The sequence below is a fragment of the Clupea harengus genome, chromosome 5 (assembly GCF_900700415.2).
Source record: "Clupea harengus chromosome 5, Ch_v2.0.2, whole genome shotgun sequence".
Lineage (NCBI taxonomy): Eukaryota > Metazoa > Chordata > Actinopteri > Clupeiformes > Clupeidae > Clupea > Clupea harengus.
The window spans coordinates 18,338,482-18,361,506 of record NC_045156.1 but is presented as its reverse complement, the minus strand read 5'-3'; the positions used below and the strand labels follow the sequence as shown (position 1 = coordinate 18,361,506).

Below are 23,025 nucleotides of genomic sequence, written 5' to 3'. Positions count from 1 at the left end.
TCCAGGTGAGCGGCGTGATGAAGGAGCCAGGTTTGTCAGCGCTGACACCGCGGGGAGGCTTCACTGATCTAGAGCCTCATCTCCTCAGCCGCTTCCTCTTACCCAACCTCCCCCTCCCCCCCACGGCCCCACCTTTACCTCTTTTTTTCCCCTTTTCTCCACTTCCGTGCTCTCTATCTCTCTCTCTCTCTCTCGCTCTCTCTCTCCACCCCACGCTGGTGTACAGTCGATTCATGTCATATGCACACTTACACACACAGATTCACATTTATACACTTTTACACACACACACACACACACACACTTACTGCACACTCCCACAAAATGCTTCTGCTTTTCCTACCCTGCCTGATACACTGCCTTCATTTCCAATATACTGCTGATGAACAGGAAAAAAAATAACGTTGTCAGGAATTTTTCTGGGTATGAAACTTTAAAAGTAATTTAGAGGAGCAGGCAAGCAAAATAAATGGAATTGGAGGAAAAGAAACCCCCATTTGAATAGAGATTGCCATGGCCTTCTCTGACCTTTTGCGTTGCCGAGCGTGGTCTGTGCGTCCGTACAGCTGTGGTTTGGTGTGTTTGTTTAACACCACATGCACATGTCTGCTATTACGTGTAATGTTGGCAGTACAGATTTGCGTCTTGGGAATATGAGCGCTGACTCCCTCCAGGTCGTTATGCAAGGGCTCTGTTGAGTGTAAGGGTGAGAATGATGTGCTAATTCCATGACTGAGAGCTGTCGTGCCGCAGGTAGTGGAGATGCTTCCCCAGACCCCCTCCTCCCTGGAGCCCCACTCCCTCCATGGCTCAGAACCCCCCCCCCCCCCCCCCCTCCCCCAGCCTCCATCCCTACATCCACCCATGCTGAGCCCCGCGACCGCATGCCTGCTTCTCCGCCTGACAGCCTCGGTGCACACCTAGGCCTTCCCAATTATGGATTTTGTATTCCGGTGCCGCAGCGATTCACATTATGCTAATTCCACCCTAACACACGCACACACACAGCTTCCTCATCATAATGAAAGTGCCTCTACCTTACAACATACCTACAGGCGGTGGGGTTCATTACGAGCGCACAGTACGGACACGGACGCACCACTGTTCGCCTGGCTTCACATTAGTCTCGGCTGCCGCTAACGTTAATAACGTGAGGGGGAAAAACTCAGCCACCTGAAGGATATATAATATAATCCACAGACGCACACACGTGGCAATCAATTTGATCACTCTGAGCTGGGGGTCTGGGGACGGCAAGCGTGTAATATGTGTGAATCCTGAACGGAGTAATGTCTTTGACAGGAGTTAATAGAAAATAGTATTATAGACGTGACAGGTGTTAACACATTACCCCGCTACCAGTGCGTAGCCCAGCAGGGTAGTTTTTCATTGCATGACATGAATGTGTACGTGTACGTGGGAAGTTGGAGTTCGAACTCCACTTTCATTCTAGAACACCAGAAATTTACGAGCCAAACTGCTGTGTTGGGAAGTAGCTGCTAATGCATATTTGGCGTATTCTTCAATCTCCACTTCCATTAAATAAAGGAAAGAGAGTCATGGTATCTGACACAGCACAGCATCAAAAATCCCCACCGCCAAGAATGTACAGGCGAGACACTGAGAAGCCAGCCAAATGTTTGCAGCAGTCGCATGTTTGCGCGTGTAAGCACCCTTGTTTTCCGTGTCTGGGGTACCGATCGATATGAGAGCAGCTGCCTGTTTTCATCAGATCAGGCTTGGGAAGGGGCCTGTGATGGCGTGCAGTGGCATGGCGCCATGAGGTGAGCTGAGGGTGTGGGGGCGAGGAGGAGGAGGTGGGTGGGGGCGTGTGGGGGCACGGAGGCGCTGGGCGCGGGGCAGGAGAACATGTGTTTCTCAAGTGGCATTGCTGTTTGCCTGTCAGACCCGCTGCACGGCCGCTAGCAGATTGGAGCAGGCAGGTGTGGCAGCGGCAGCAGCGCTCAGGTGTGGCCAAGGCCGGAGGCAAGAGGTGACGGCTATGTGTGTGTGTGTGTGTGAGTGTGTGTGCGTGTGTGTGTGTTTGAGTGCGTATGTGCCTGTGGTTCTATATGAGTTTGTGTGTGTGTATGTGTAAGTGAGTGTGTGTCTGTCTGTGTGTGTCTGTGTGTGTGTATGGGGGTGGGGGTGGGGGGGGGGGTTTGTATCTGTACATGCATGTGGTTTCAAGCTTTAAGGTGATTGCACACCCGCTGCTATTGTTCTCAGAGGAACATGCACAACAACAGCCGCCCCTCACCCAGCAGACCACACAGGATTCTCCCCTAAGCACAGGCCATTTATCTCTACATAATCTTCCGGAAGCCTCTGCGGACGTTATTTTCCTGTTAAAAAACACTACAATGAAGAAGAAGAATCGGGGGAAAGTGGGATTCCAGATAATAGATGATAATGTTGTTGGGGGCGCTGGTGGTGGTGGTGGGGGGGGGGGGGGGGGGGGGGGGGGGGGCGGTGGGTGAGGAACCTGTTGTTATGAGTTTAAACCCAACTCAGCCCTCCACACACTCTCTGCTCAGCAGGGGTGATTTCGGGAGGGTGGAGGATGGATAGATAAGGGGTGTGGAGGGTGGGGTGTGAGTTTGCCCGCTATGCTAAATGGATGTTCATCTTCCAGGCCAAGGCTGATTTGGGCTCTCCGTTATTAACGGCAGTCGCGAGGGCGCCGAGCTCTCTGTCAAGCACCCGCCGCGATTAATCTCCCGCTGCCGTCGTCTCCTGATGACACACTTTTCCCCAGTTTAACGGCCACCGCCGCTCACTCTTGTTAGGAGGTGGGCTTAAGATCCTCTAATCCATTTTTCCTCAGCATGAGTGATCTATAGACTGCAGACCTCCGCTTGACTCTCTACCAAACCGGATTTATTATTATTATCTTTCCCCACAGTTTACCATAAATCAACCACACCCCACCCCATCCCCCCCCGCCCCCCGCACCCGCCCCCACCCAGAGTATTGGAAGATGAAGGTGATAATACACTGATGCCGTGTTACACTCTGTGTGTGTTTATGTGTGTGCTTGTTTATCAGCATAATCTAGTATTAGTTGTGTGTGTGTGTGTGTGTGTGTGTGTGTGTGTGTGTGTGTGTGTGTGTATGTGTGTGTGTGTGTGTGTGTGTGTGTGTGTGTGTGGGTGTGTGTATTTGTCACTGACTTTCACCTCCTGGCATGTTTCCCCTCTGAGGATCACCCCCCCCCACACACACACACACACACACACTCCACTCCTCTCCAGTCCCATCTGAGTGATTTTCACCTGGGTAATGTTGGATTTGTGACAAATTCTTGTTTTGGCAACCCTGATGCATTATCAGGGCATTTCATTACATCTGCTGTCATGGCCCCAACACAATGAATCTAATGGGGGTGGATCCTTTAAAAATGTTGTTTCAGGAACACCATTTTTAACTCGCGCTATTTTACATCACATTAGCCACGGACTGCCTAGACATTCTCATTAAAATAAGGTATTATCATTTTGGAAACACATTAATATACCGTACGATCTGAATTAACACCCTGTTTGTGAGATGTCGTGTATGGATAGTGGCCTGATGGAATGTCATGGTGTTGAATGCTAGTAGGTGTGTTTACAGTGGAGGGTAATTTGTCCTGATGGGATCTCAGCTCCGTACTGTGGAGGGTAAGATTAAAGACGTCCCACCCCACTGGTGTCCCCTTAAATGAACCCCCATCCCCCGTCCCCTGTTACGATGTCCATGGCCTCTCATTACGTCTCTCTTTTCTTTCGTCCTCCTTCTCTCTCTCCCTCTCTTTATCTTTTTCTCTCTCTCGCTCCTTTTCTTATTCATACACAGGGTACTGATCATGCTTAAGATTGACAGGGACCTTTGGGGGGGGGGGGGGGAGCGAAAATAAAAATCCTCTGATCATCTGCTGGATGAGACACCCTTTTAAAATGTATCTCCTTTAAAAGAACCTCCTGTGCTAAGTTAATTGGCTGAGTATTTATGACGGAGACTCTAATGTGTCCCCTGGCTAATGTTCTCATTCCTAAAAAAAAGCCTAAAACCTTCCCAACGAGCTTGACAACATTTCTCTTTTGTCGACACTGTAGACCTCTGGGTTACAACGCACATCATACGGGTCACGTGGTTGTTCTAAAGACAGGGCTCTAGCCAGTTTACTAGGAGGTGGGAATGGACACAGGGCTTTGGAGAAATGTAGCCTTCTTTGGAATCATTTTGTTACATTGTGTGCGTTAAAGGAGGCCCATTAATGCTAATTTTCAATGTTCATTATTTCATTTTTGGGGTCTACATGCTTCAATGTTCCAAAAACACATTACTTTCTGTCCTGCATCTCTGTTCATCCCCCATTCGTCTGAAACGTTCGGTTAGAGCTGCTGTGTCTTTAATGTATATGTGTGGAGAGGGGGTGCATATTTTAGTTATGCAAGTCTAACACACAGACGAAAGGACAAAGACATTAAAAGCTTATAGAGGATGCTCTCATCAGGTTTACCTATTCTTCCTGCACGCTTCCTCATTTCCTCCACTGTAGCCATAGTAGGCTGTGTGTGGGATTTTTTCGTGTAGCATCAGTACCATGAATAGCCTATAAAACAAGCCTCTGCTATGTCTAAGTCATAGAATGGCGGGTGGGCTTTTATCTCTGGCTCAATGCAAATGACTTTGTCCCTCTCTCCAAAATTAGAGAACATATCATTGCCAGTTCCCAGTGTTTTGTGAGATGTGGGGCACCTCTTCAAATGCAGTCAGCAGACTTGAATAGCTCCATGGGCAGATAAAAGGCCTCCTTTTCCCCCTCCTGCCTTTCACCCTGTTTTGGGAGCTTTTGGAGTTACAAGTGTACTTCAGGCCAAAGCAGCCCTGGAGTGGAGAAGAGGAGGAGGAGGGGTGTGTGTGAACAGGACGGGCTCTGACAAAGCAGGCCGCTAACGCTAACACAGATTGGTAGTTTTTGTTTCGCCCTCTCCTCTCTCTCTCTCTCTACCCCTCCCCCCTTTCTCACTCGCCATGACAGGCAGCAGAAAGGTGTTGAATTATGCAGAGGGGGCAGGTTGCAGTGACACCTTGGTGTGTGTAGCCTCCTTCTGAAGTGTTTGTTTGTGAGCCTGTGGTCTCTCCACAGAGGGAGGGAGAGAAACTTTTGCTTTGTAATGTCTTTCACTACTGTCTGTAGGAGACAGAAAGACAGTGAGAGGCACCTCATGTTGCGGCTTTCATTCTCACTGTGTGTGTGTGTGTGTGTCTATGAGAGAGAAAGAGACTGAGTGTGACTGTATGAGTATGGGAGTGAGGGTGCCTCTGTGTGTGTGAATGTGTGTGTATGTTTGTGTGCATGTGAATGAATGTGGGTGTACGTTTTGTGAGTGTGTATGTGTGTGTGTTTGTATGTGTGCATGTGTCTCTGTCTGCAGAAGATGAGTCTTCTGTCTGACGATGAGCGTTGACTAAACGATCAGAACTTTGCTAAAAGACCAGCAGTGTCTGCCGGTGGCATTTGGTGGCTGCTGATCGCTTGCTTTTGTCTGGGCTGATTGACGCTTCATTCTTATCAGCCTCATCACTAACACACTATCTCTCCATTTCATTGCATCTGCTATTGTCTGCCCTGTCAACTCACCAATTCTCTATTTTGTCCTTGGTTGTGTGTGATGTCTATTCACCTACCAATATCTCAACATATCTTAGCTTCCACATGACGTCTTCCTCTGTATCAGATACCTTTTTACGTAACAACTGGTGTTATTTTATGTATTATAATTTTTTAAACCTTTAATCATATTTTTTAAAGAATTTTTGACGATATGGACATTTTGAATGAGGATTTGTGATGTGGTGGACTGATGGGATTAGATTGAATGGAGGAGATTAAGTTGATGTGCTTCATGCGAAACAAAAAAAAGCCTTTTCCGTCCTGAACAACGGGAGCAGTAGTAATTCCTGCTTATGGTAGATAAGATTTTTTTATTTCCATTTAGTTATTTCATTGTAAGTCATAGCTTGGTTACATTTGCGGCTCATGCAAATAAGACGAATGTTACAGAGAATGCATTTGGATGGCAATCTGTGACTTTGCAAGCTGACAAGTAAAAGACATCACAAATCTTTGCACAAATCAAATGTCTTATGCTTAGTCAGATTCTCACATAAACCTTGCACTCCTTTTTGAAGTCTTTTGTTTGAAAATTCCTGTTCTAATTCATTACTGTTTGTTACTTTAAAGTGGAATCACTCTGAAGTTAATGTCTCAGAGGGTCGGACTCAGAAAAAGCTGTTGTTCGAGGGATTGATTTGCGAACAAGAGTGCTAATAAAACCAGCATTTAAGATGAATAAATCAATGATGTTTACTAGAGGAGATACACAATCCAAAGCGTTTTAGCTTAAATACCACTATCTGTCTGGAGTAAAAGTCCGTCATTAAAAATGCATGGCATTTTAGATTTCAGCTCTCCCTGCCAAGCAATTGTTCTTTGAATCCAGTGATTGGTTGCTGCTGTTTTAGCACTTCTTGCATGCTCAAGATGTTCTGAGGAAAGGTCTAAACGTCTAAAGCAGTTGTGTTTCTCGAAGTCAACTCTAATGTGCTTTTGAAACAAAAAAAGTTCGAGAAATGGGTAACAGAAAAATCCTTAGGATGCATATTCATAAAGCAATTTGAAATTTAGATTGAAGGCATCGTCGATGTAACATCCATTTGGGAATACCAAATGGAGCATTCTCGTGCTATAGCTGGGGGTCTTGGCTAATGAACTTGTGATGATTTGGAGGTTTGATAGCAAAAATATCCTGAAGGACAGAGAGGCACATGAGCTCCGCCTCTGCTGGGACAGCTGCAGGTCATATCCTACCGCGCTCTACATTTCAAAACCCCCTTCCAACATGCTGCCCATTTCACACTTTTCTTTATTGGCTATATCTACATACAAGAAAAAAACATGAACATAGTCTATGTACCAACCGTCCGCACACATCCACACATGCACTCACACACACACACACACACACACACACACACACACACACACACACACACACACACACACACACACACACACACACACACACACACACACACACACACACACACACACAAACACACACACACACACACACACACACTCACACTCACGCAAGCTCAGCAGAGTCCACAAATCCTTGTGCTTGGTATTGGACAGTTGGTGTCGTCCGTCTGTTCGTATGTCGCTGCATTTGTAAAACTGTATGTCATGCAGTTCATTTAAGAAGAAATTAATTTTCTTGGTTGTTACCAACCGTGATGCCATACTCTGTGTGTCTCGGTGAACAAGAGCACACTTTATGTGGCCAGGAAGCCAGCTACGGTAATAATGCTGAGAATCAGATGGTTATGAAGCCATGATAGGAAACAGTCGTGCTCTGCCCAGTGTGTCCGACCTCAATGAGCTTTTCAGTTGATAAGTAGGCTGAAGCCAGCCAGCAACAAATAAATAGGACCTTACTAGGCAGGGTTTTCCTTTTTCATTTTAGAGGCTCCAGCTTCTTCAAACAGAAGAGAGTCTGGCTCTCGCTGCTTTGTCCTGGGAGCCATCAGGATCCAATTTCTGCCTTATTAGTGAGCCTGAAAAGGCCAGTGAGCAGAGAGAGTCTCATTGAGGCAGAGTCCTTGCCATACAAAATGGTTTCATTTACACTGAAATCAGCTACATCAATAACATGATGTTATCTTTGTCCCATCTGCTGCGTCCCAACTATCGGGGCTATTATGATAGCTCAATTAAATACTGCAGTGACTCTACACGTAGAATTCTCATTGTACTTGTATGCGTGAGTGTGTGTTTGTGTGTATGCATGCGTATGTGTGTGCATAGATTTTTGATACTCATTTCATGCTTGTCTGAACGTCTTCTTAAGTCACTCCATGATTTTGTATCTCTTTTGTATTTCTTTCTTTTTGTATGTGTATCTATTTTGTTTCACAAGTCAACATTGTGCTCCCTGCTTTGATGTTTATCTGGAGGAAGTGGCTCTGAATGGCTCCATCAGTGCAAAAATAACTGGCAAAACCATATGCAAAGCAGCCTGCGCCACACAGCAGGAACCTACGGTAATAAGTGAAGGTGGCTGCTGGGTTGGGCGGCGAGCGTTGCCCATCAAACAGGCCGATGCATTAAGGGAATAACTAGTGCTTAATTGCTGGATTTCATAATTGCCTTTCGGTGAATTGTTTCCAGGCAACCTTCTTTAACGCAATCAGCTCAATTCTAGTGCGGCAAGCAAAGGCCCTTTGGTGCAAACGAGGGCCCAGGAGAAGTGCGGTGTTGAATGGGGGGAAGAAAAAGAGCATTCGGGTTCGCCGCTCTGGATGAATAATGGCGAGTGAGAGGACGCTCACAGGGTCAGTTGCTGAAGGAGGCGTTGGTGGTGTTGATGCTGGTGCTCATGCACGTGTTCATTTGGTTGTTTGTTCTAATATTGAGTGTGGCCGCTTCGCTGAAAGACAGAGGGCGGCCGACGCCGACAGAAATATTATTTACTGAGATAAATGGCAGTGGTGATGAAAAGTTTTCCTGTGCAAAAGGAAATGCCTATATGTCAGTATATTGCTCCCCTCTTTTATTGAACTGCATCCCAGTGACATATATATCTATATGTCTGTCAGTGTATGTTCTGTATGTATATAGGCGTTAAACATATATATATATAAACACACACATATATATCATGTTTCATATAATATATAAACACACACATATATATCATGTATATATCATATATAAAATCATAGACAGTGTGTACACTACCCAAAGTCCAGTACTCTTTGCAATAATTGTAATTATTATTATTGTAATTGTATCCAGCCTTATCAAATCATTGGGTTTTGACCCACAGTGCACATTACAGTACACCAACTCAACTGCAATACACACTGGACCATAATACTCGCTGGACAAGTCTGTGTGAAACCCACTGTGGTGCCTGATATTTTACAGCAAATGAATATTATAATTAGGAGCACAGAGTCAGTTGCATCCATTTTTTTTAGCACCTGCTAACTTTGTTGGAGATAATAGCCAAGGTTTGCTGAAGATGGTGAATGTGATAACTGTTGCCTTGGAGACCTGAAGATTTCAGCGTCTCATGATTCATGCATAATATAACACTACTAGACGTTTGCAATGGGGTTATTTTAAATAAAAACACAGAACCACAGAGAGCGCTGGCGTGGAATAACAATATCCTAACCTTTGTGTCTTTTCATTAAAATGTCAATTAAAATTTATGTTGAGAAGGATGTGCCAGTAGGCATCAGTGCAACAGTATTCGTTGTCTCCACATATGATTGAATGATGTCAAAGATTGACATTCCCAGAGACTGGCACGTCAGCGATTTCAGTCCCATTGTCTCTTTAGTACTAATATTTGAAATTAAAATGAACAAGATATAATCATAATTTAGAGTGCATTTTTGCATTGTTCCTTGCTTGAAAACATTGCAGTCTTCATTAGAGAATTAGATGTGCTTGTTTTTATGTTTAGTTGCCAGTGCAGATCATCTTTTGTGTTTACAAATGAGGTGTCAAATTATGGGTTGGTTTAAGTAGCCATTTTGCCAGACGCTGTTAAATATTTAAAAACATGTATAAAATATTTACCATCTTCAAATTATAATAATTATCATTATCATTCAAAGATGGCTAGTCAGACTACAGGTTAATGTCTGGGTTATATTTTACAGTTTCATCACCTGGCCTTATTGTTGTCTGCCAATGAACTTGTGATATAGAAAAAGAAGCTAGATGGCATTTAATGTATGGGTAACGAATTGTACAAAGAAAAGAAGTGAAGTGTGTCTTCAGACTTATAAAAGAACATTGAAATATAAGATAAAAAAGCTAAAGTGCATAAAAACAGTTAAAAGAACACTGTAAAAAATAAATGTATTAAAAATAAAAAAAAGAAATGTATTAGATCAGCTAAAAGAACATAGTGCCTTCGTTCAGTTAACAAAAAGCATCTGAGAAGAGTTGGGTTTTAAGTCTAGATTTGAAACTGGCTACAGTTGAAGAACCTTTGATGGTTGGTTCGCCATGTTTTGGTATGACAGTGGGTCAGTGAAAAGACCACTGCAGTAGAAAACCTTGCTGGACATGAAAGCATCATTGAGTTTTTCTAAATCATGTTTTGACTTAAGGCCTCTAGTTTTGGCTACGTTTTTGAGATGGTAAAAAGCTGATGTAGTTTTTGCTTTCATGTGCTTGATAAAACTGAGATCGCAATCAGTTAAGATATCAAGGTTTTTAACAGCGTCCTTTGGTTTAATTCCTTTTTTGTCAAGTCCTGAATCTCCTCTAATTTTTCCCAAATTTTGAGATATCCATCTGTTAATTTGGTCAGTGCATTGACAAAGAGATTCTAGGGGACCATAGCCATTAGGTGAGAGGGCTAGATATGCATGTAAACTAGAGAAGAATATCCGCAAAGAAATGTGAAGTGTGATTGCTCAACAGCAGCATAGGATCACTAACCCTTGCCCAGCAAATGACAGATTATAGGCTACAGACCTAACACTGATTATTATAATTATATAATCTGGAACACATGACCATTAAACAGTATTCAAAATGAGTTGATAGTCTTCATTTGTTGTGTGCAATAAACTCATTGACACACCCAGATCAAGGCAAAATGTTATAATCTGTTCATTTATTAAATTTAAGGACTAAAGTGTTTCTACCAATCCTCCATTCAATAAGTGTAAAAAATGCCTGATGCTTAGATTACGTTGAAATCCTCAAGGTCAGTGTCACGGAATCTGCTGGTACAATGAGTGTAAATGAAGGTATGGACAAATTGACAGTACACTAATCCATGTAGTGGATTTATCCAACAACACACTGAGCAACTAAAGTAATGTCTTTGAGAATAAGTCTGATGGTTTATGGTGTAGCCTATGCTGAGTATACCTGTTGAAGGTCAAAAGCAATGATAACTGTACCTGAAAGTCCAACCCAATGTTCCAGTCTGTGCAGTAAAATATATGATCAGCAGTGTCAAAGGCTCGCCTAAGGTCGAAGAACACTAGGCTATGATGATGTTTTGCCTATATCAGTATTGAGGTGTGTGTCATTTGAAACCTTAATGAGAGCTGTTTCGGTGATTAGCATGGAAAGCTGACTGAAAGTTATGAAAATCGCCATTTGACCGAAGAAGGCGGTTAGTTAAAATCTACTTTTTCAATGACTTTGCCAATATGGGCCGGTAATTGTCCAGTATGGAAGCAGCTAGATTATTCTTAGTAGGGGCTTTATAACAGCTGTTTTCAGGGACTTAGGAAATGTGCCAGACAGCTATGATACATTTATAATTTTAAGCTTCTTACGGTGTACTTTGATCTGGTGTTGTATTTGCACCGTTTTCTTTCAGTCTTCCTACACTCTCTTTTCAGGGGTTTAACAGTTGGATTTTGTTTCCATGGTGCTTTCTGTCTTTAACGTTTTTAAATGAACATTATTCAGCAAATTATCTACAGAGTCTGACAGTTGAAAGTGCCTGTTCAAAGAGAGCACCTGTGTGATGATTTATGACAGGGAGCAGGGGCCAGAAACGTCTCAGAGTGGAGAATCTAAAGCAAGAGGGGCAAAGAAGACATTATGAGAGAATGGGTTAGGTATTGTATTAGCTTGTCTTATATACATATGTGTAAACTTAATTATAATGGTGGAGAACCATGGTCAAGGCCATCAGTGCTGGAGGTAAAAACTACATGTAACAGTAGCCAGACATCAGAGAGATGGCAGAGACAGGAGGAAGGAGAATTTGTAAGGCATGACACACGAGAGGTCCTTGGCAATCTAGGCCTATAGCAGCATAACTGGTGCACGCTGATCCAACACCACCATGAGGATGATCTGGAGCTCACTATACCAACCACGATGGGCAGGCCAGTCGCAGAGAGGCTACAGTAAAGGAGTATAGAGGAACAATTTAAGTCTAGACTTAAAAGTAGAGAGGCGAGTTTTAAGTATAGACTTTAAAGTAAAGAGGGTCTGCTTCCCGTATAACGGAAGGAGGGCGGCTCGATAGCAAAAGGCTCTACCTCCTTCTGTTATTTTTGACACTCTTGGAATTACAAGAAGGCCTGCATTTTCAATCAATCAATCAATTCAAGTACAGACAAAATGTGTTTGTATTTTTTAGTTCTAGTAAGAGTGTGAGCGGCTGCATTTTGAATCAGCTGGAGGCTCTTTGATGAGTCATTACTGCATCTGAATAGTAAAGCAATGCAGTGCATGGATTAGCTTATTATGCATCTTGGAAGGATAGGACTTTCCTGACTTTGACAATATTATGTAGGAGAAAGAAGGATGTTTTTGAGATCTGTTTGATATTAGTGTTGAGAGAAAGGTATACCATCATGTGAGCCTTTTCTGTTTTCTTATCTTCTTTTTAAGCGGTGCAATGGAATCTAGTGTTGAGTGTAGTACATTTATAACACTGCTGTTAGTAGGTCAACGTGGGTTGGGTGGAGACTTCTACTGCACCTAACGTCCAAAACAAAGTAAGTGTGGATGAAACCAACCAGGAATTTGTATCATGAAGTTTTCCTGTAGTCCTGGCAGATAAGCGATGGCTGTAGTGGTGAATTGAGTTTGGTTTTTAGATTTAGATTTTTAGATTCAACTTTATTGTCATTGCACAGAGTACAAGTACGAAATGCAGTTAGCGTCTAACCAGAAGTGCAAAGCAGAAGAGTGCAGAGTATGTGCATAATGGTAATATATATAGATAGATAAATAGGATATATACACAGTATGACATAAGATATAAGTGGTATGAGCAGTAAGAACATGAGCAGCAATAATGGTGATTAGTGCAGATGTGATATAGATATATGTAAAGTGCAGGTGAAGTACAGGTGAAGGTGGCAGTAGAAGTTATAAAGTTTTAAATGAGGTAGGAGACATGATAAGATATAAGTACGATGAATATGGATATGACAACAATTTTAAATAAATAGATATAGACAAACCACATAATTGGTACCACATAATCTAATGGCATATTAAAAGTAATTAAGTGATGGTCTGTAGGGGTATGGTGTTGTGCAAGAACTCTTGCATATGTTGGCAACACTAGGCCATTAGTAGGGTTACCAGCGATGTGTGGCTGTATTCACGTTTTGAAAAACTGATATAGCCGATCAGAGATTAGAATGCTATTCTAAGTCTATCATTTTTTTTATCAACATCCATATGTTCAGTCTCAACTGCTAGGGTGGAAAGGAAGTCAGATAACTCTGATAGGAATTCAGTGTAGGGGCCTGGGGATCTGTATAGTGTCACAGGTCACTGGGTTCAGGACTGGGAGAGATATATAGGTTTGAGTGGTGAATTGATGCTAGTCCACAACCACAGCCTGTTTGTGTGGCATATGTCAATGAATTGATTAATTCAAAGTTAGGCATGTCAAGTAGGTAAAATACACTGAAGCTGTCACTTAGTCCCCATAAGGCTATTCAGAAGCATGCACACACACACACACACACACACACACACACACACAAACACACACTCACACACGCGTATATACTCACACATACAAACAGGACTCTTAAGACTTCATAGTTGTCCCTGCTCCAATCTTCGCCAACAATTGATTGTTTACAAGGGGCATACATGGGCCCCTGTAGCACCCCCCCCCCCCAAGGCTCCATGAATGTCGATTTTGAGCTCTTGGAGAGAGGGGCGCCGAGATCTCCTTCACCGGCATTTGATGCATCATGATCCTCATTGTGAGAACTCATCACAGGAGGGGGGTTGGGGGGGAGAGTTGTTTTCCTGCAGTGTGGCTAAATTATTGGAATGAGAGCAGGTCTGATTGATTCTGAGGGAACTGGTGATTGCTTTCTCAGACTGGCGCTCGGTGGAAGGGAGGGAGCATAATAACGAGAAGGATCTCTTGATACAGGCACTCCTTTATGGTGTGTGTGTGTATCAGGGGGTGGGTAGGGGGAGTGTGTGTGTGTGTGTGTGTGTGTGTGAGAGAGAGAGTGAGAGAAAGAGAGAGAGAGAGAGAGAGAGAGAGAGAGAGAGAGAGAGAGTAACAGAATGGGAGAAAGACGTAGCTGGGATATGAGTAGGTCTTTCTCTGATATCAGTCTTCACCCAGCCTTTAGATTGCTTCCCCCCCACACCCCTTTTGTTTCAAGTGTTCATTTCAGAATGGGGATGCAGGGAGCCTTTTGGTTCTTCCTTACCTCCCCTGTACCTCATCTCTCCAGCCCGTTATTATCTCTGCCTCCATCGGCTGCCTCTCAGCTCACTGGGTTTGCTCATCTTAGACTCAGAAGGCAGCTATCCCTTTGCCGGCTCTGGGTCCACAAGTGCTGATTGTGCTGCCCATTTGAGCAGGAATTGAATCATCTCCGACACCGAACCGCATTGATGGCGGTTTGGCCCCAGGCCTGAGGAGTGTATGTATGTATGTTTGTGCGTGTCTGTGTGTGTGTGTGTATGGGTGTGTGCGTGTGTGTGTGTATGGGTGTGTGCGTGTGTAAGGAAAGTGTTTAGAGGACCTTTAGGGGTCCATAAATAAAGTTATCACACGTTTAAGCTGTTTTATTTGCACCTTCAGAACACATTACAGGCAGCAATGCTCATGGTAATTTCTGGGCAAATAATCTGTGCGTAAGACCTATCCATTACTGTAAGATCTAGCCATGGCATAAATAGGGGGTTTCAGTTCGGTTGTTGTTGTGTTGAGTATTACCCATTGGAAAAAAAAAACTGAAGTTGAGGCCCCCAGTGTACTCAAGGGCTTTACGAATCCATCAACTTTTCGCCCCAATCAATGTCCTATTCATTGTTTTTTTTTTCTAAGACAGAAAATAATGTAATTTATAGGTCCGGGGTGGAGTGGAATCCACCCATGACTTTATTGATTGGGTGTGTTTTGGAAGATGAGTTTTCTTTCTTTCTTTCTTGTGGTGGTGGCAGTTGGCCACCGGACTGGAGCCCACTGGGTAATTAAGGCAACATTTGTACGCCGTTGCGCTCCGCTCCGCTCCAGCGGGCGGCCTCTCTAATTGTCCTGCGTGTAAATGTGTGACCTGTGGTCCAGAATGAACAGCCAGCCAAGAATATTTAGCAGTTAGGAAGCACACATCACTTTTGACAGCTCCTGCCTGGATGGTTTTAATAAACAACAAGGGTCCTGGAGGGATAGAATTTGGGATGTGTGTGTTTGTGTGTTTGTTAATGTGTCTTAATGTTTGTATGTGTGTGTATGCCATGTATGTGTGTGTGTGTGTGTGTGTGTGTGTGTGTGTGTGTGTGTGTGTTTGGTAATGTTTGTATGTGTGTACATGCCATGTGTGTGTGTGTGTGTTTGCATGTGAGTGCATGCCAGCATTAGTTTGTTGAATGTGTGGGTCTTTGTCTGTAGGTGTGTGTGTATGTCTGTATGTGTGTGTGTGTGTGTGTCTGTATGTGTGTGTGTTTGTTTGTTTGTTAATTTTTGTATGTATGTTCATGCAATGTGTGTGTGTGTGTTTGCATGTGTGTGCATGCATGTGTGTGCATGCCAGCATTAGTTTGTTGAGTGTGTGGGTATGTGTGTGTTGGTGTGTGTATGTGTGTGTGTGTATGTGTGTCTGTCTGTGTGTGTGTGTGTTTACTGCTGAATGGGAGCCTCTTCAGGATTTCTCATTAATTTGCGCTAGAGTGTGGTTTAGAATGCTAAGCTGTTGTTCCAGTGTACTCCTCACTTGTACTCTAAATGTGTAGCTTACTGAGGAGAGGTCAGTGATCCATTTGAGTGTGTCTTGGAAACTTGATTTATTATAAATGGTGTTTGTCTTTCCTGTTTACTTTTAACTTTTTATACAGTCATCTCAAAAAGTTGCTATAATACGTGAAGACAAAACAGGAAGGTCAGGCATTTTCCATCTGATTATTCGTGTGTCGTGAGAGTGGTAGTGTTTGAGCGGGATTATCTTGGATATTCGAATATTCTCTTACTGTTCATTTAACTCTGGATGCAAGATGGGCCTTTGTATTTACCTATCATCTAACAAACAGATTCAAGCTTATCAGTTGCTTGAATAGTGCAGCCGGCTCTAGCATGTCTCAAACAAAAGACCAGTAATGCTTACCAGTGACTCCTCAATGTCAATCTATCTTCTTTTCATCGTCTTTAAGGGAAGCCGTCGTTATTCCCTTGCTAGCGGCGTCATGAAGATATTTTTTTTTGTCTGAATTGAAAGGAACGCTTAGTGGCCTTAGCTGTCATTGTGAAAGCAGACAAGATAGGGGAGAGTTTTCCGGTCAAGCAATTGTGTTCAAGGTTGGGTTTGTCCAGTGGTTACCCCCTGTGGAATTGTTAGTACCGTAACATTGCACCACGGGTACGATGGAAACATCAACAACATCTGGACTCCGCAGTGCTTGCAAGGCTTTATGCGATTGTGTTTTATTCCTTCTCGGTTAAGCCTCACCATCAAACTCATTGTTCTTTCATCAGCTAAAGGAAGAGACCTATACTTCTTATTGTTATGCTTTGATTTGTTTCCAGAGAAAATGGTGCAGTCTTTAGAGGATATCAGTAAGCATTTTATTAGATGAACCAACCCCTACTGTGTGCTGATAGAAAGTACCTATTTATTTTGTGTCTCAGTTTAGTCTCTCTCTGTCTCTTGTGGGTTTGCTAAGATTTAGGGAGTAGGTTCTTGAAGTCCAAGTTTGGTATGTATGCTTCCTCCATTATGCCCACAGTCCACAGTCATAGTCACACACTGCAGGACACTGTTCTTGTGTCGAGGCTATGTCTCTGACCGTTGTCCACAAAGTGTTGAGTAACTCTGTTCAACCTCTGCGTAACCCTAACAGCTTGACTGTCTGTCCTCCCTGAGCCTGTCTTTGAGTCCTCTCCCGGAGCATACAGTGGCCCTCTGATTCTTAGTCCCTCAGTTCAGCAGGGAACGAGGTGATCCTACGCTTCAGAAAGCCTTTCTTACTTCTGCCAAGGGGAAACATAGGAAGTTCATTGAGCTTTAGCTAATTAAAACTTTTCTTTGTTTTGAAGTTGAGAACTTTGCTGTATGCAAAGTGTGGGGCTCAGCAGTGACAAAACAGATAAGTAATTAAAAGCCACTAAAAAGAAGAGGCTTTAACATCTGTTCCTTCCCATGTTAATCCAATTTATTTAAGTCATGTAACTGCATGGGGTGACTGCCCCCCTCTTTCTCTGAGCTCTCAGACGAAGACTAAAATAGCAGAAGCAGATACAATAGAGAATAGAAACTTGGTCAGAAAACAACAGTGCTGTAAGTGTGCTGAAGTGTCTTTGAGGCTGCTTGATGGGGCATGTTATAATGTTGGTATGGCTCTGTTTTGTCTTTATCAGGTCATCCTAGAATCTTTTTTTATGGGAATGAACTTTTAAATGAAGGATGGCAAAATGGAATTTTCCTGGGACTCAGTGATGCATTTGAGTTGCCACAGTGGATGCTGGAAAAGGTTACGATGCCACCTCTTGATTTAGGATGGGGATAAAAGGCGCAACCTTGCAGAATGACAGAGGTGTGTGTGTGTTTATGTCGAGGCGCAGAATTTAGGCTAAGGGCATTTTCAAGTTTTACTGGATCTCTTTTGTGGCCCACGCTTGCTTGATCTCATTTCACGTGGCTTTAGACAACAGCTGCCCATCTCCAGGGGATGGGAACCGGCAGAACCGAAAGCTGATTTATCCTATCTTCCTCTCTCCTGTGCTTCTGTTTTAAAGATAACAGAGCAGGTGGCTATCGTGGTCATCCCATTGATATGTTTATTGCTTGCAATTTCCTCTTTGCTCTTTTGGGTAGGTGGGGGTTGAAAAAGGGGAGGGCGGGGGTGTGGCTGGTGTGATGAATGTAGCGGATTGTCGGTTGGGAGAACCAGGGCGGCAAGATTGATTTTCATCTTGTTTTCTCCTCGGCGGAGCTCCCCAAAGTCTGGGATTAATGAGGCCTTGCCGCTGTCATCGATCAGCGCGCTCCGCTGGTGGACTCACCGACTAACCCCCCTCTGCCCCCACCCCAGCTACCCCTCGTTACAGGCAAAGGGGCCACCCAGGGCCCTGTAACCCACCCTCGTGCCCCCTTCCCTGGGCACTGCCTATCTGGCTACAGCCCGTCCTCCCCAACGCCCTCAGATTAATGAGGGCAGAGTTAAATTCCACCTGTTCACCTCTCCCTCCCCTCACACCGACACCCTGGTGGGCGGGGCTCATCTGCTGCACCCCCCCCCCCCCCCCCATTCCCCGCCAGAACAAAGTTTCACCCCCCGCGTACAGATGTCCCCTTATTCGTTGCTGATCCGCAGAGTCGCCAATATTGGATTTTACCGTCTCAAATTAGCAATCTCCTTAGACCTGCTTTCCGAAACGACCTAGATTAGCTCCAGATTAGTACTAATCAGACCCATTGAAACCAGGGGATTTAGGCTTTTGGTTGTTCAGCAGCATTTTCTATCAGTTTCTGCAATCGGCTTTAGCTGCTTGCCGTCCGCTATTGAGAAGGCTGTTTTGTCTTTAGCACAGAGGGAGTCTGCTGGCATTAAAACAAATGTCTGCTGGATTTCTGGGCTCTCCATGTGGTATTTGGCCCTTTGACCTCAGTAGCTGCTTTAAGTTTTTGAATTCTACCCTGCAATCTGGTGATTGTATTTTCTTTGAGTTAAATGGCACATAACCTTTGTAAATATGGACTAATGACCTTTTGTTGTTGATCGCATTTTGATTTATTCAGTGTCCCTGTGGATTCTCTGGTAAGAATGTAGTGTTCTTTCGCATTCAGATCTTCATAATGTGTCGAGGTGTTGAAGTGCTAGCGCAACACCCTTGAGTAACCTTGAGGGCAAGCCCCTTTGGACTGACAGACCTTTTGTCTTGCTCTTGTGAAGGCTGAAGAATGCTGAAGAAGTGCCATGAATTGCCATTAACTTGCCTGGAACAAGAGGTTGAGAGAGGGAGAGAACTGTCAACGTCAACGAACATAAATAAATGAAAATAAATAAATGTAAAAAAAGGAAAATGTAAAAAAAACACCCTCATGCACCGTCTTGTTATCCACGTACACCTGTACAGTCTCTTTATTCAGACAGTATCTTTGGCATTGTGTAACACTGCCTCTCTCCTCCTGTGCCTTGTCAGATCCGGTTCAACCCCCCCAGAGCGTGAATGTGGTGGACATCCGCGCCAGGCAGCTGACCCTGCAGTGGGAGGCCTTCGGCTACGCATCGACGCGCTGCCACAGCTTCAACCTGACGGTGCAGTACCAGTACGTGTTCAACCAGCAGGAGTTTGCTGCTGAGGAGCTCATCCAGACCTCCACCCACTACACGCTGCGCGGCCTTCGACCCTTCGTCACCGTCAAGCTGCGGCTAGTGCTGGCCAACGCAGAAGGCAGCAAGGAGAGCGAGGAGATCGTCAAACAGACCGAGGAGGACGGTGAGACAGGAACAACAACAACAACAACAACAACATACACATGCACACACATGCACACACTCCAGTGTGGAAATGCTCACATGTAGGTTCATGCACAGGCACATGGATACAGAAACCTGTATTCATTTGCCTTCCCACACACAAGCTATCATACACACACATACGCACACACACAGGTAGAGAACCACAAAACCACCCTCTCTGTCTGTCTCTGTCTCTGTCACTGTGTCTCTCTCTCTCTCTCTCTCTCTCTCTCTTACACACACACACACAGACACACACACATCAAAATGAAATATTTCCCTCAGACACCTCTATCATGTCCACCAAGACCTTTGCTCTCTTGTCTGTAGCCAGGAATAGCTTTTCTTCAGACTTCAGAAGAATTGCTATTGATCTCTGATATACAGCCCACCTGGTTTACATCTCCAGTGCGATATTGCACATAGAGATGGGAACAGCCAGTGAATTGTTGACTTACTTTTGCTCAAGCTTTGGAAAGTGATCTTCTTTTGGCGCATTGCCAACCTTTCCCAACATTTTCCACTGAAGGAGATTCATTAAGATAAATCAGTGTGGATCATGAAAGCATGATCCATTAGTCCGCTTTACAGTAAGTTAGGTGGAGCGCTGTCCATGCTAGCCTTAAGTCATCAAGGGGGGGGGGGGGGGGGCTTATGCAGAACATGAATCTGCCTGGCAGTGGTTGGTGCTGTGAGGAGTCCAGCAGAGGTACATCTGTGAACAGTTTAGACATAAATGGACAGTATATAAGTGATTGTAGGGAAATGGTGTGAATAAGTGGATAGAGGATACAGACAAAGCGTCCAAGGTCTGTGTAATAGGCTGGCCTATTTCTTTTATGTGAGGCTTCTTACCACCCTCCAGCTAAAGGAAATTGCTCTGTGGGCTTGTGTCCTTACAAATAGGAAAGCAGGGTTATGTGGCAACAGTCTACAGCATATACAATAGCCTATATTTCACAGGATAACATGTTTACATTTTTCAAAAATAGTACACAGGTCAATTTAAGTTGATGGTCATTTTTAGAAATCTTCTGTGATAGTAATAGGACTCTGATTAATAATTTATGGGTTGTTGACGAATCTTGGAACGTACTGCAATTATTGTATCATAATAATAACTAGATAAGCTCTTAGCACTATGGATATTTTGCCACTCCAGACCACAAACAATAAAACTGTAGCATAACATAATTCTGATATAAAGAAGTATGCTATTAACTTGCACTCAACAGCAAAAACAAAAACAAAAAAATAACAGTGTGTCTTTAGCATTTGCATACAACTATGTACAAATCCACTGCTTACATACAACTATGTACAAAAACACTGCTTATTTGGTGTGCATTGCATTATCCCATAGCAGTGAGACTATGAGATGGACATAAATGAGACTATTAATGGTATGGACTTTGGGTGAAGATGCATCAGAGCCACATCAGAGAATAGCTGATTTCATATGACAACAGCCTCTGTTGTCATTCAACCCAAAACTGATAATTCAGTTCACCACTGTCATGTTTTGTGCAAGTGAACAGTCCCCTGCTGAACATTTGATGTGAGAGAGCCCAATCCTTACTGAGCACTGAAATAACTGTTGTAAAAGAACCATTTTCTCAAATGACAGGAGACATTCAGAACTGCATGTACTGGAGATTCTTATCATAATGGAGAGTGTATGGGCTGTTCACAAAAGGGTTTCATTTAAGCCCGTTCCTCCCGGGAGAATAGATATGGGAACTGAAATGCTCCACAAAATGCAGGTACCTTTTGAAGGCAACATAATGAACATATCCCTATCTCGCATGCTGTTATGTGCTTTTAAAAGGTTGAAAACATAGCATGTCATATGATTTCATGCCTTTAAAAAAAAATAAACAGAGTGGGTGTGCTTCAAACAGACGCTGAGCCTTCAGTGTGCCGTGACACTGGAGAGAAGCAGTGTTTTAGAAACGTGCTAATTGTATTTTATTTTACCATCTTTAATCTCTGGTTTGTAATTTTGTAATTAGCACACACAGCAGTCACTGTTCTCTGCCTCACTAATTGCTGTTCCGTGATAATGACTTGAATGTCATATTAGTGCGCTGGGCAGAGTTTTAAGTGTGCCGTTCGAATATGAAAGCCTTCTTTTCTTTGTTTTGTGACGCATGACCGTTATCAGAGGCAAGGCAGGGTGAGTGACTTGTATGCAGTGAAGCAAAGTTCTTAGAAGCCTTATTTAAAGTAGATATCGAAGAGAACGGATCACTAAGTACTAGTGATAGTCGGCATTCGATTTAATGTGCAGACACATGTACTCCAGAATTAAAAGCCTAATTTAAAAACTCACCACCCGAAAATGTGGCATTTGCAACACAGACCGTTTTGTGTAATCCAGACAGGTTTTAAGGATGAGCGAACATCTAACTACCTCTGTGATTGCTCCCCCGAGCTCTGTTACCTGCCCGTGAGTCCACGAGTCAGTAGGGATTGGAGGAGGAATCAGTATACCGTAAATGAAGAGCTCAAATTAGCCACATCAGTCCCTGATTGTTTGGGTCCATGAGGGGGACTCGGAGTGATTTGTCTCTCCCCGGCTCAGAAATAACCTTGGTATCATAATCAGATAAGACAGAACAGATCCCCAGTCTGCTCTCTGGATCGGGGGCTAGACCTATGCAAAGTATCTTTCTATCTAGCTAGCTATTGATGTAGATATATGTATATATAGATGGGATCAACCTTTTGTTTACTACGCAGTTTTTGTCCATAATTCCAGCTCTATTTGTACATTTCAGTATAAACGTCTCTGTATGAATGGATTTTCCGGAATTACTTTTTACCTTTTTTTCTTTTGAAACTAGCTGTATCTGAAAATAAATAAGATTATTTATTATGGTATAAGATTATAAGATATATTATTAAATTGACCTAAATACATGAATTTAATCTGATAGGATATTAAATCCAGTGCAATTCCGCTCTGTTTTGGGTAAATTGCCTGCTTTAAGCACAGCATATTAACAGGTATGGGTTTTATAATTTGCAACAGTAAATTGGAACATTGATCTAGTGAAATGACATTACCTCCTGTGAACTTGCTGCAGAAAGCAGCACCAGTACAGTAGGCAATGTCAGTCACTTATAGCATGAAATCAAAATAAACTCCCGTACAACTGATGGATCAATTACAACGACATCTGTTACAGCCCATTTCTATTCTAAGTCTCTGACAGATATGCTTCACCGTGTCATTAAAGACAGAGTGAAAAACATCTTCTCAGTTTTAGTTAAAGAAAAAGTCCCATGGCACATTATTGTTTCTCAGCCGCAAACAAAACCATTTATTGTCTCCCTTCAGATTGTAATGTGTTTGTGAGCTACACTTAATTTAAAAATTCCCCTCCAGGGTGTCTGAAACCTACTCGAGCCGTTCACAATAAATGTATCTTAACTCATTCATAATGGAAAGCTTTTTTTTAGAAAAAATGGAAACAAAAAAATTACATCTGCTGTCGCCAAAACTGCCTTGGCTTACAAGATAG

At 43.4% G+C, this 23,025-nt stretch overlaps 1 protein-coding gene across 11 annotated transcripts in view; it reads left to right on the top strand.

Moving 5' to 3' along the window:
- The window catches only part of ptprt (protein tyrosine phosphatase receptor type T), a 205,525-nt gene that overhangs the window by 89,746 nt on the left and 92,754 nt on the right, over positions 1-23,025 (top strand). For all 11 annotated transcript variants that reach the window (XM_031567962.2, XM_031567961.2, XM_031567959.2 and 8 more), the window contains exon 8: positions 19,179-19,475. In XM_031567962.2, the coding sequence (XP_031423822.1) occupies positions 19,179-19,475 (297 nt within the window). The remainder of the gene's footprint in view (positions 1-19,178; positions 19,476-23,025) is intronic.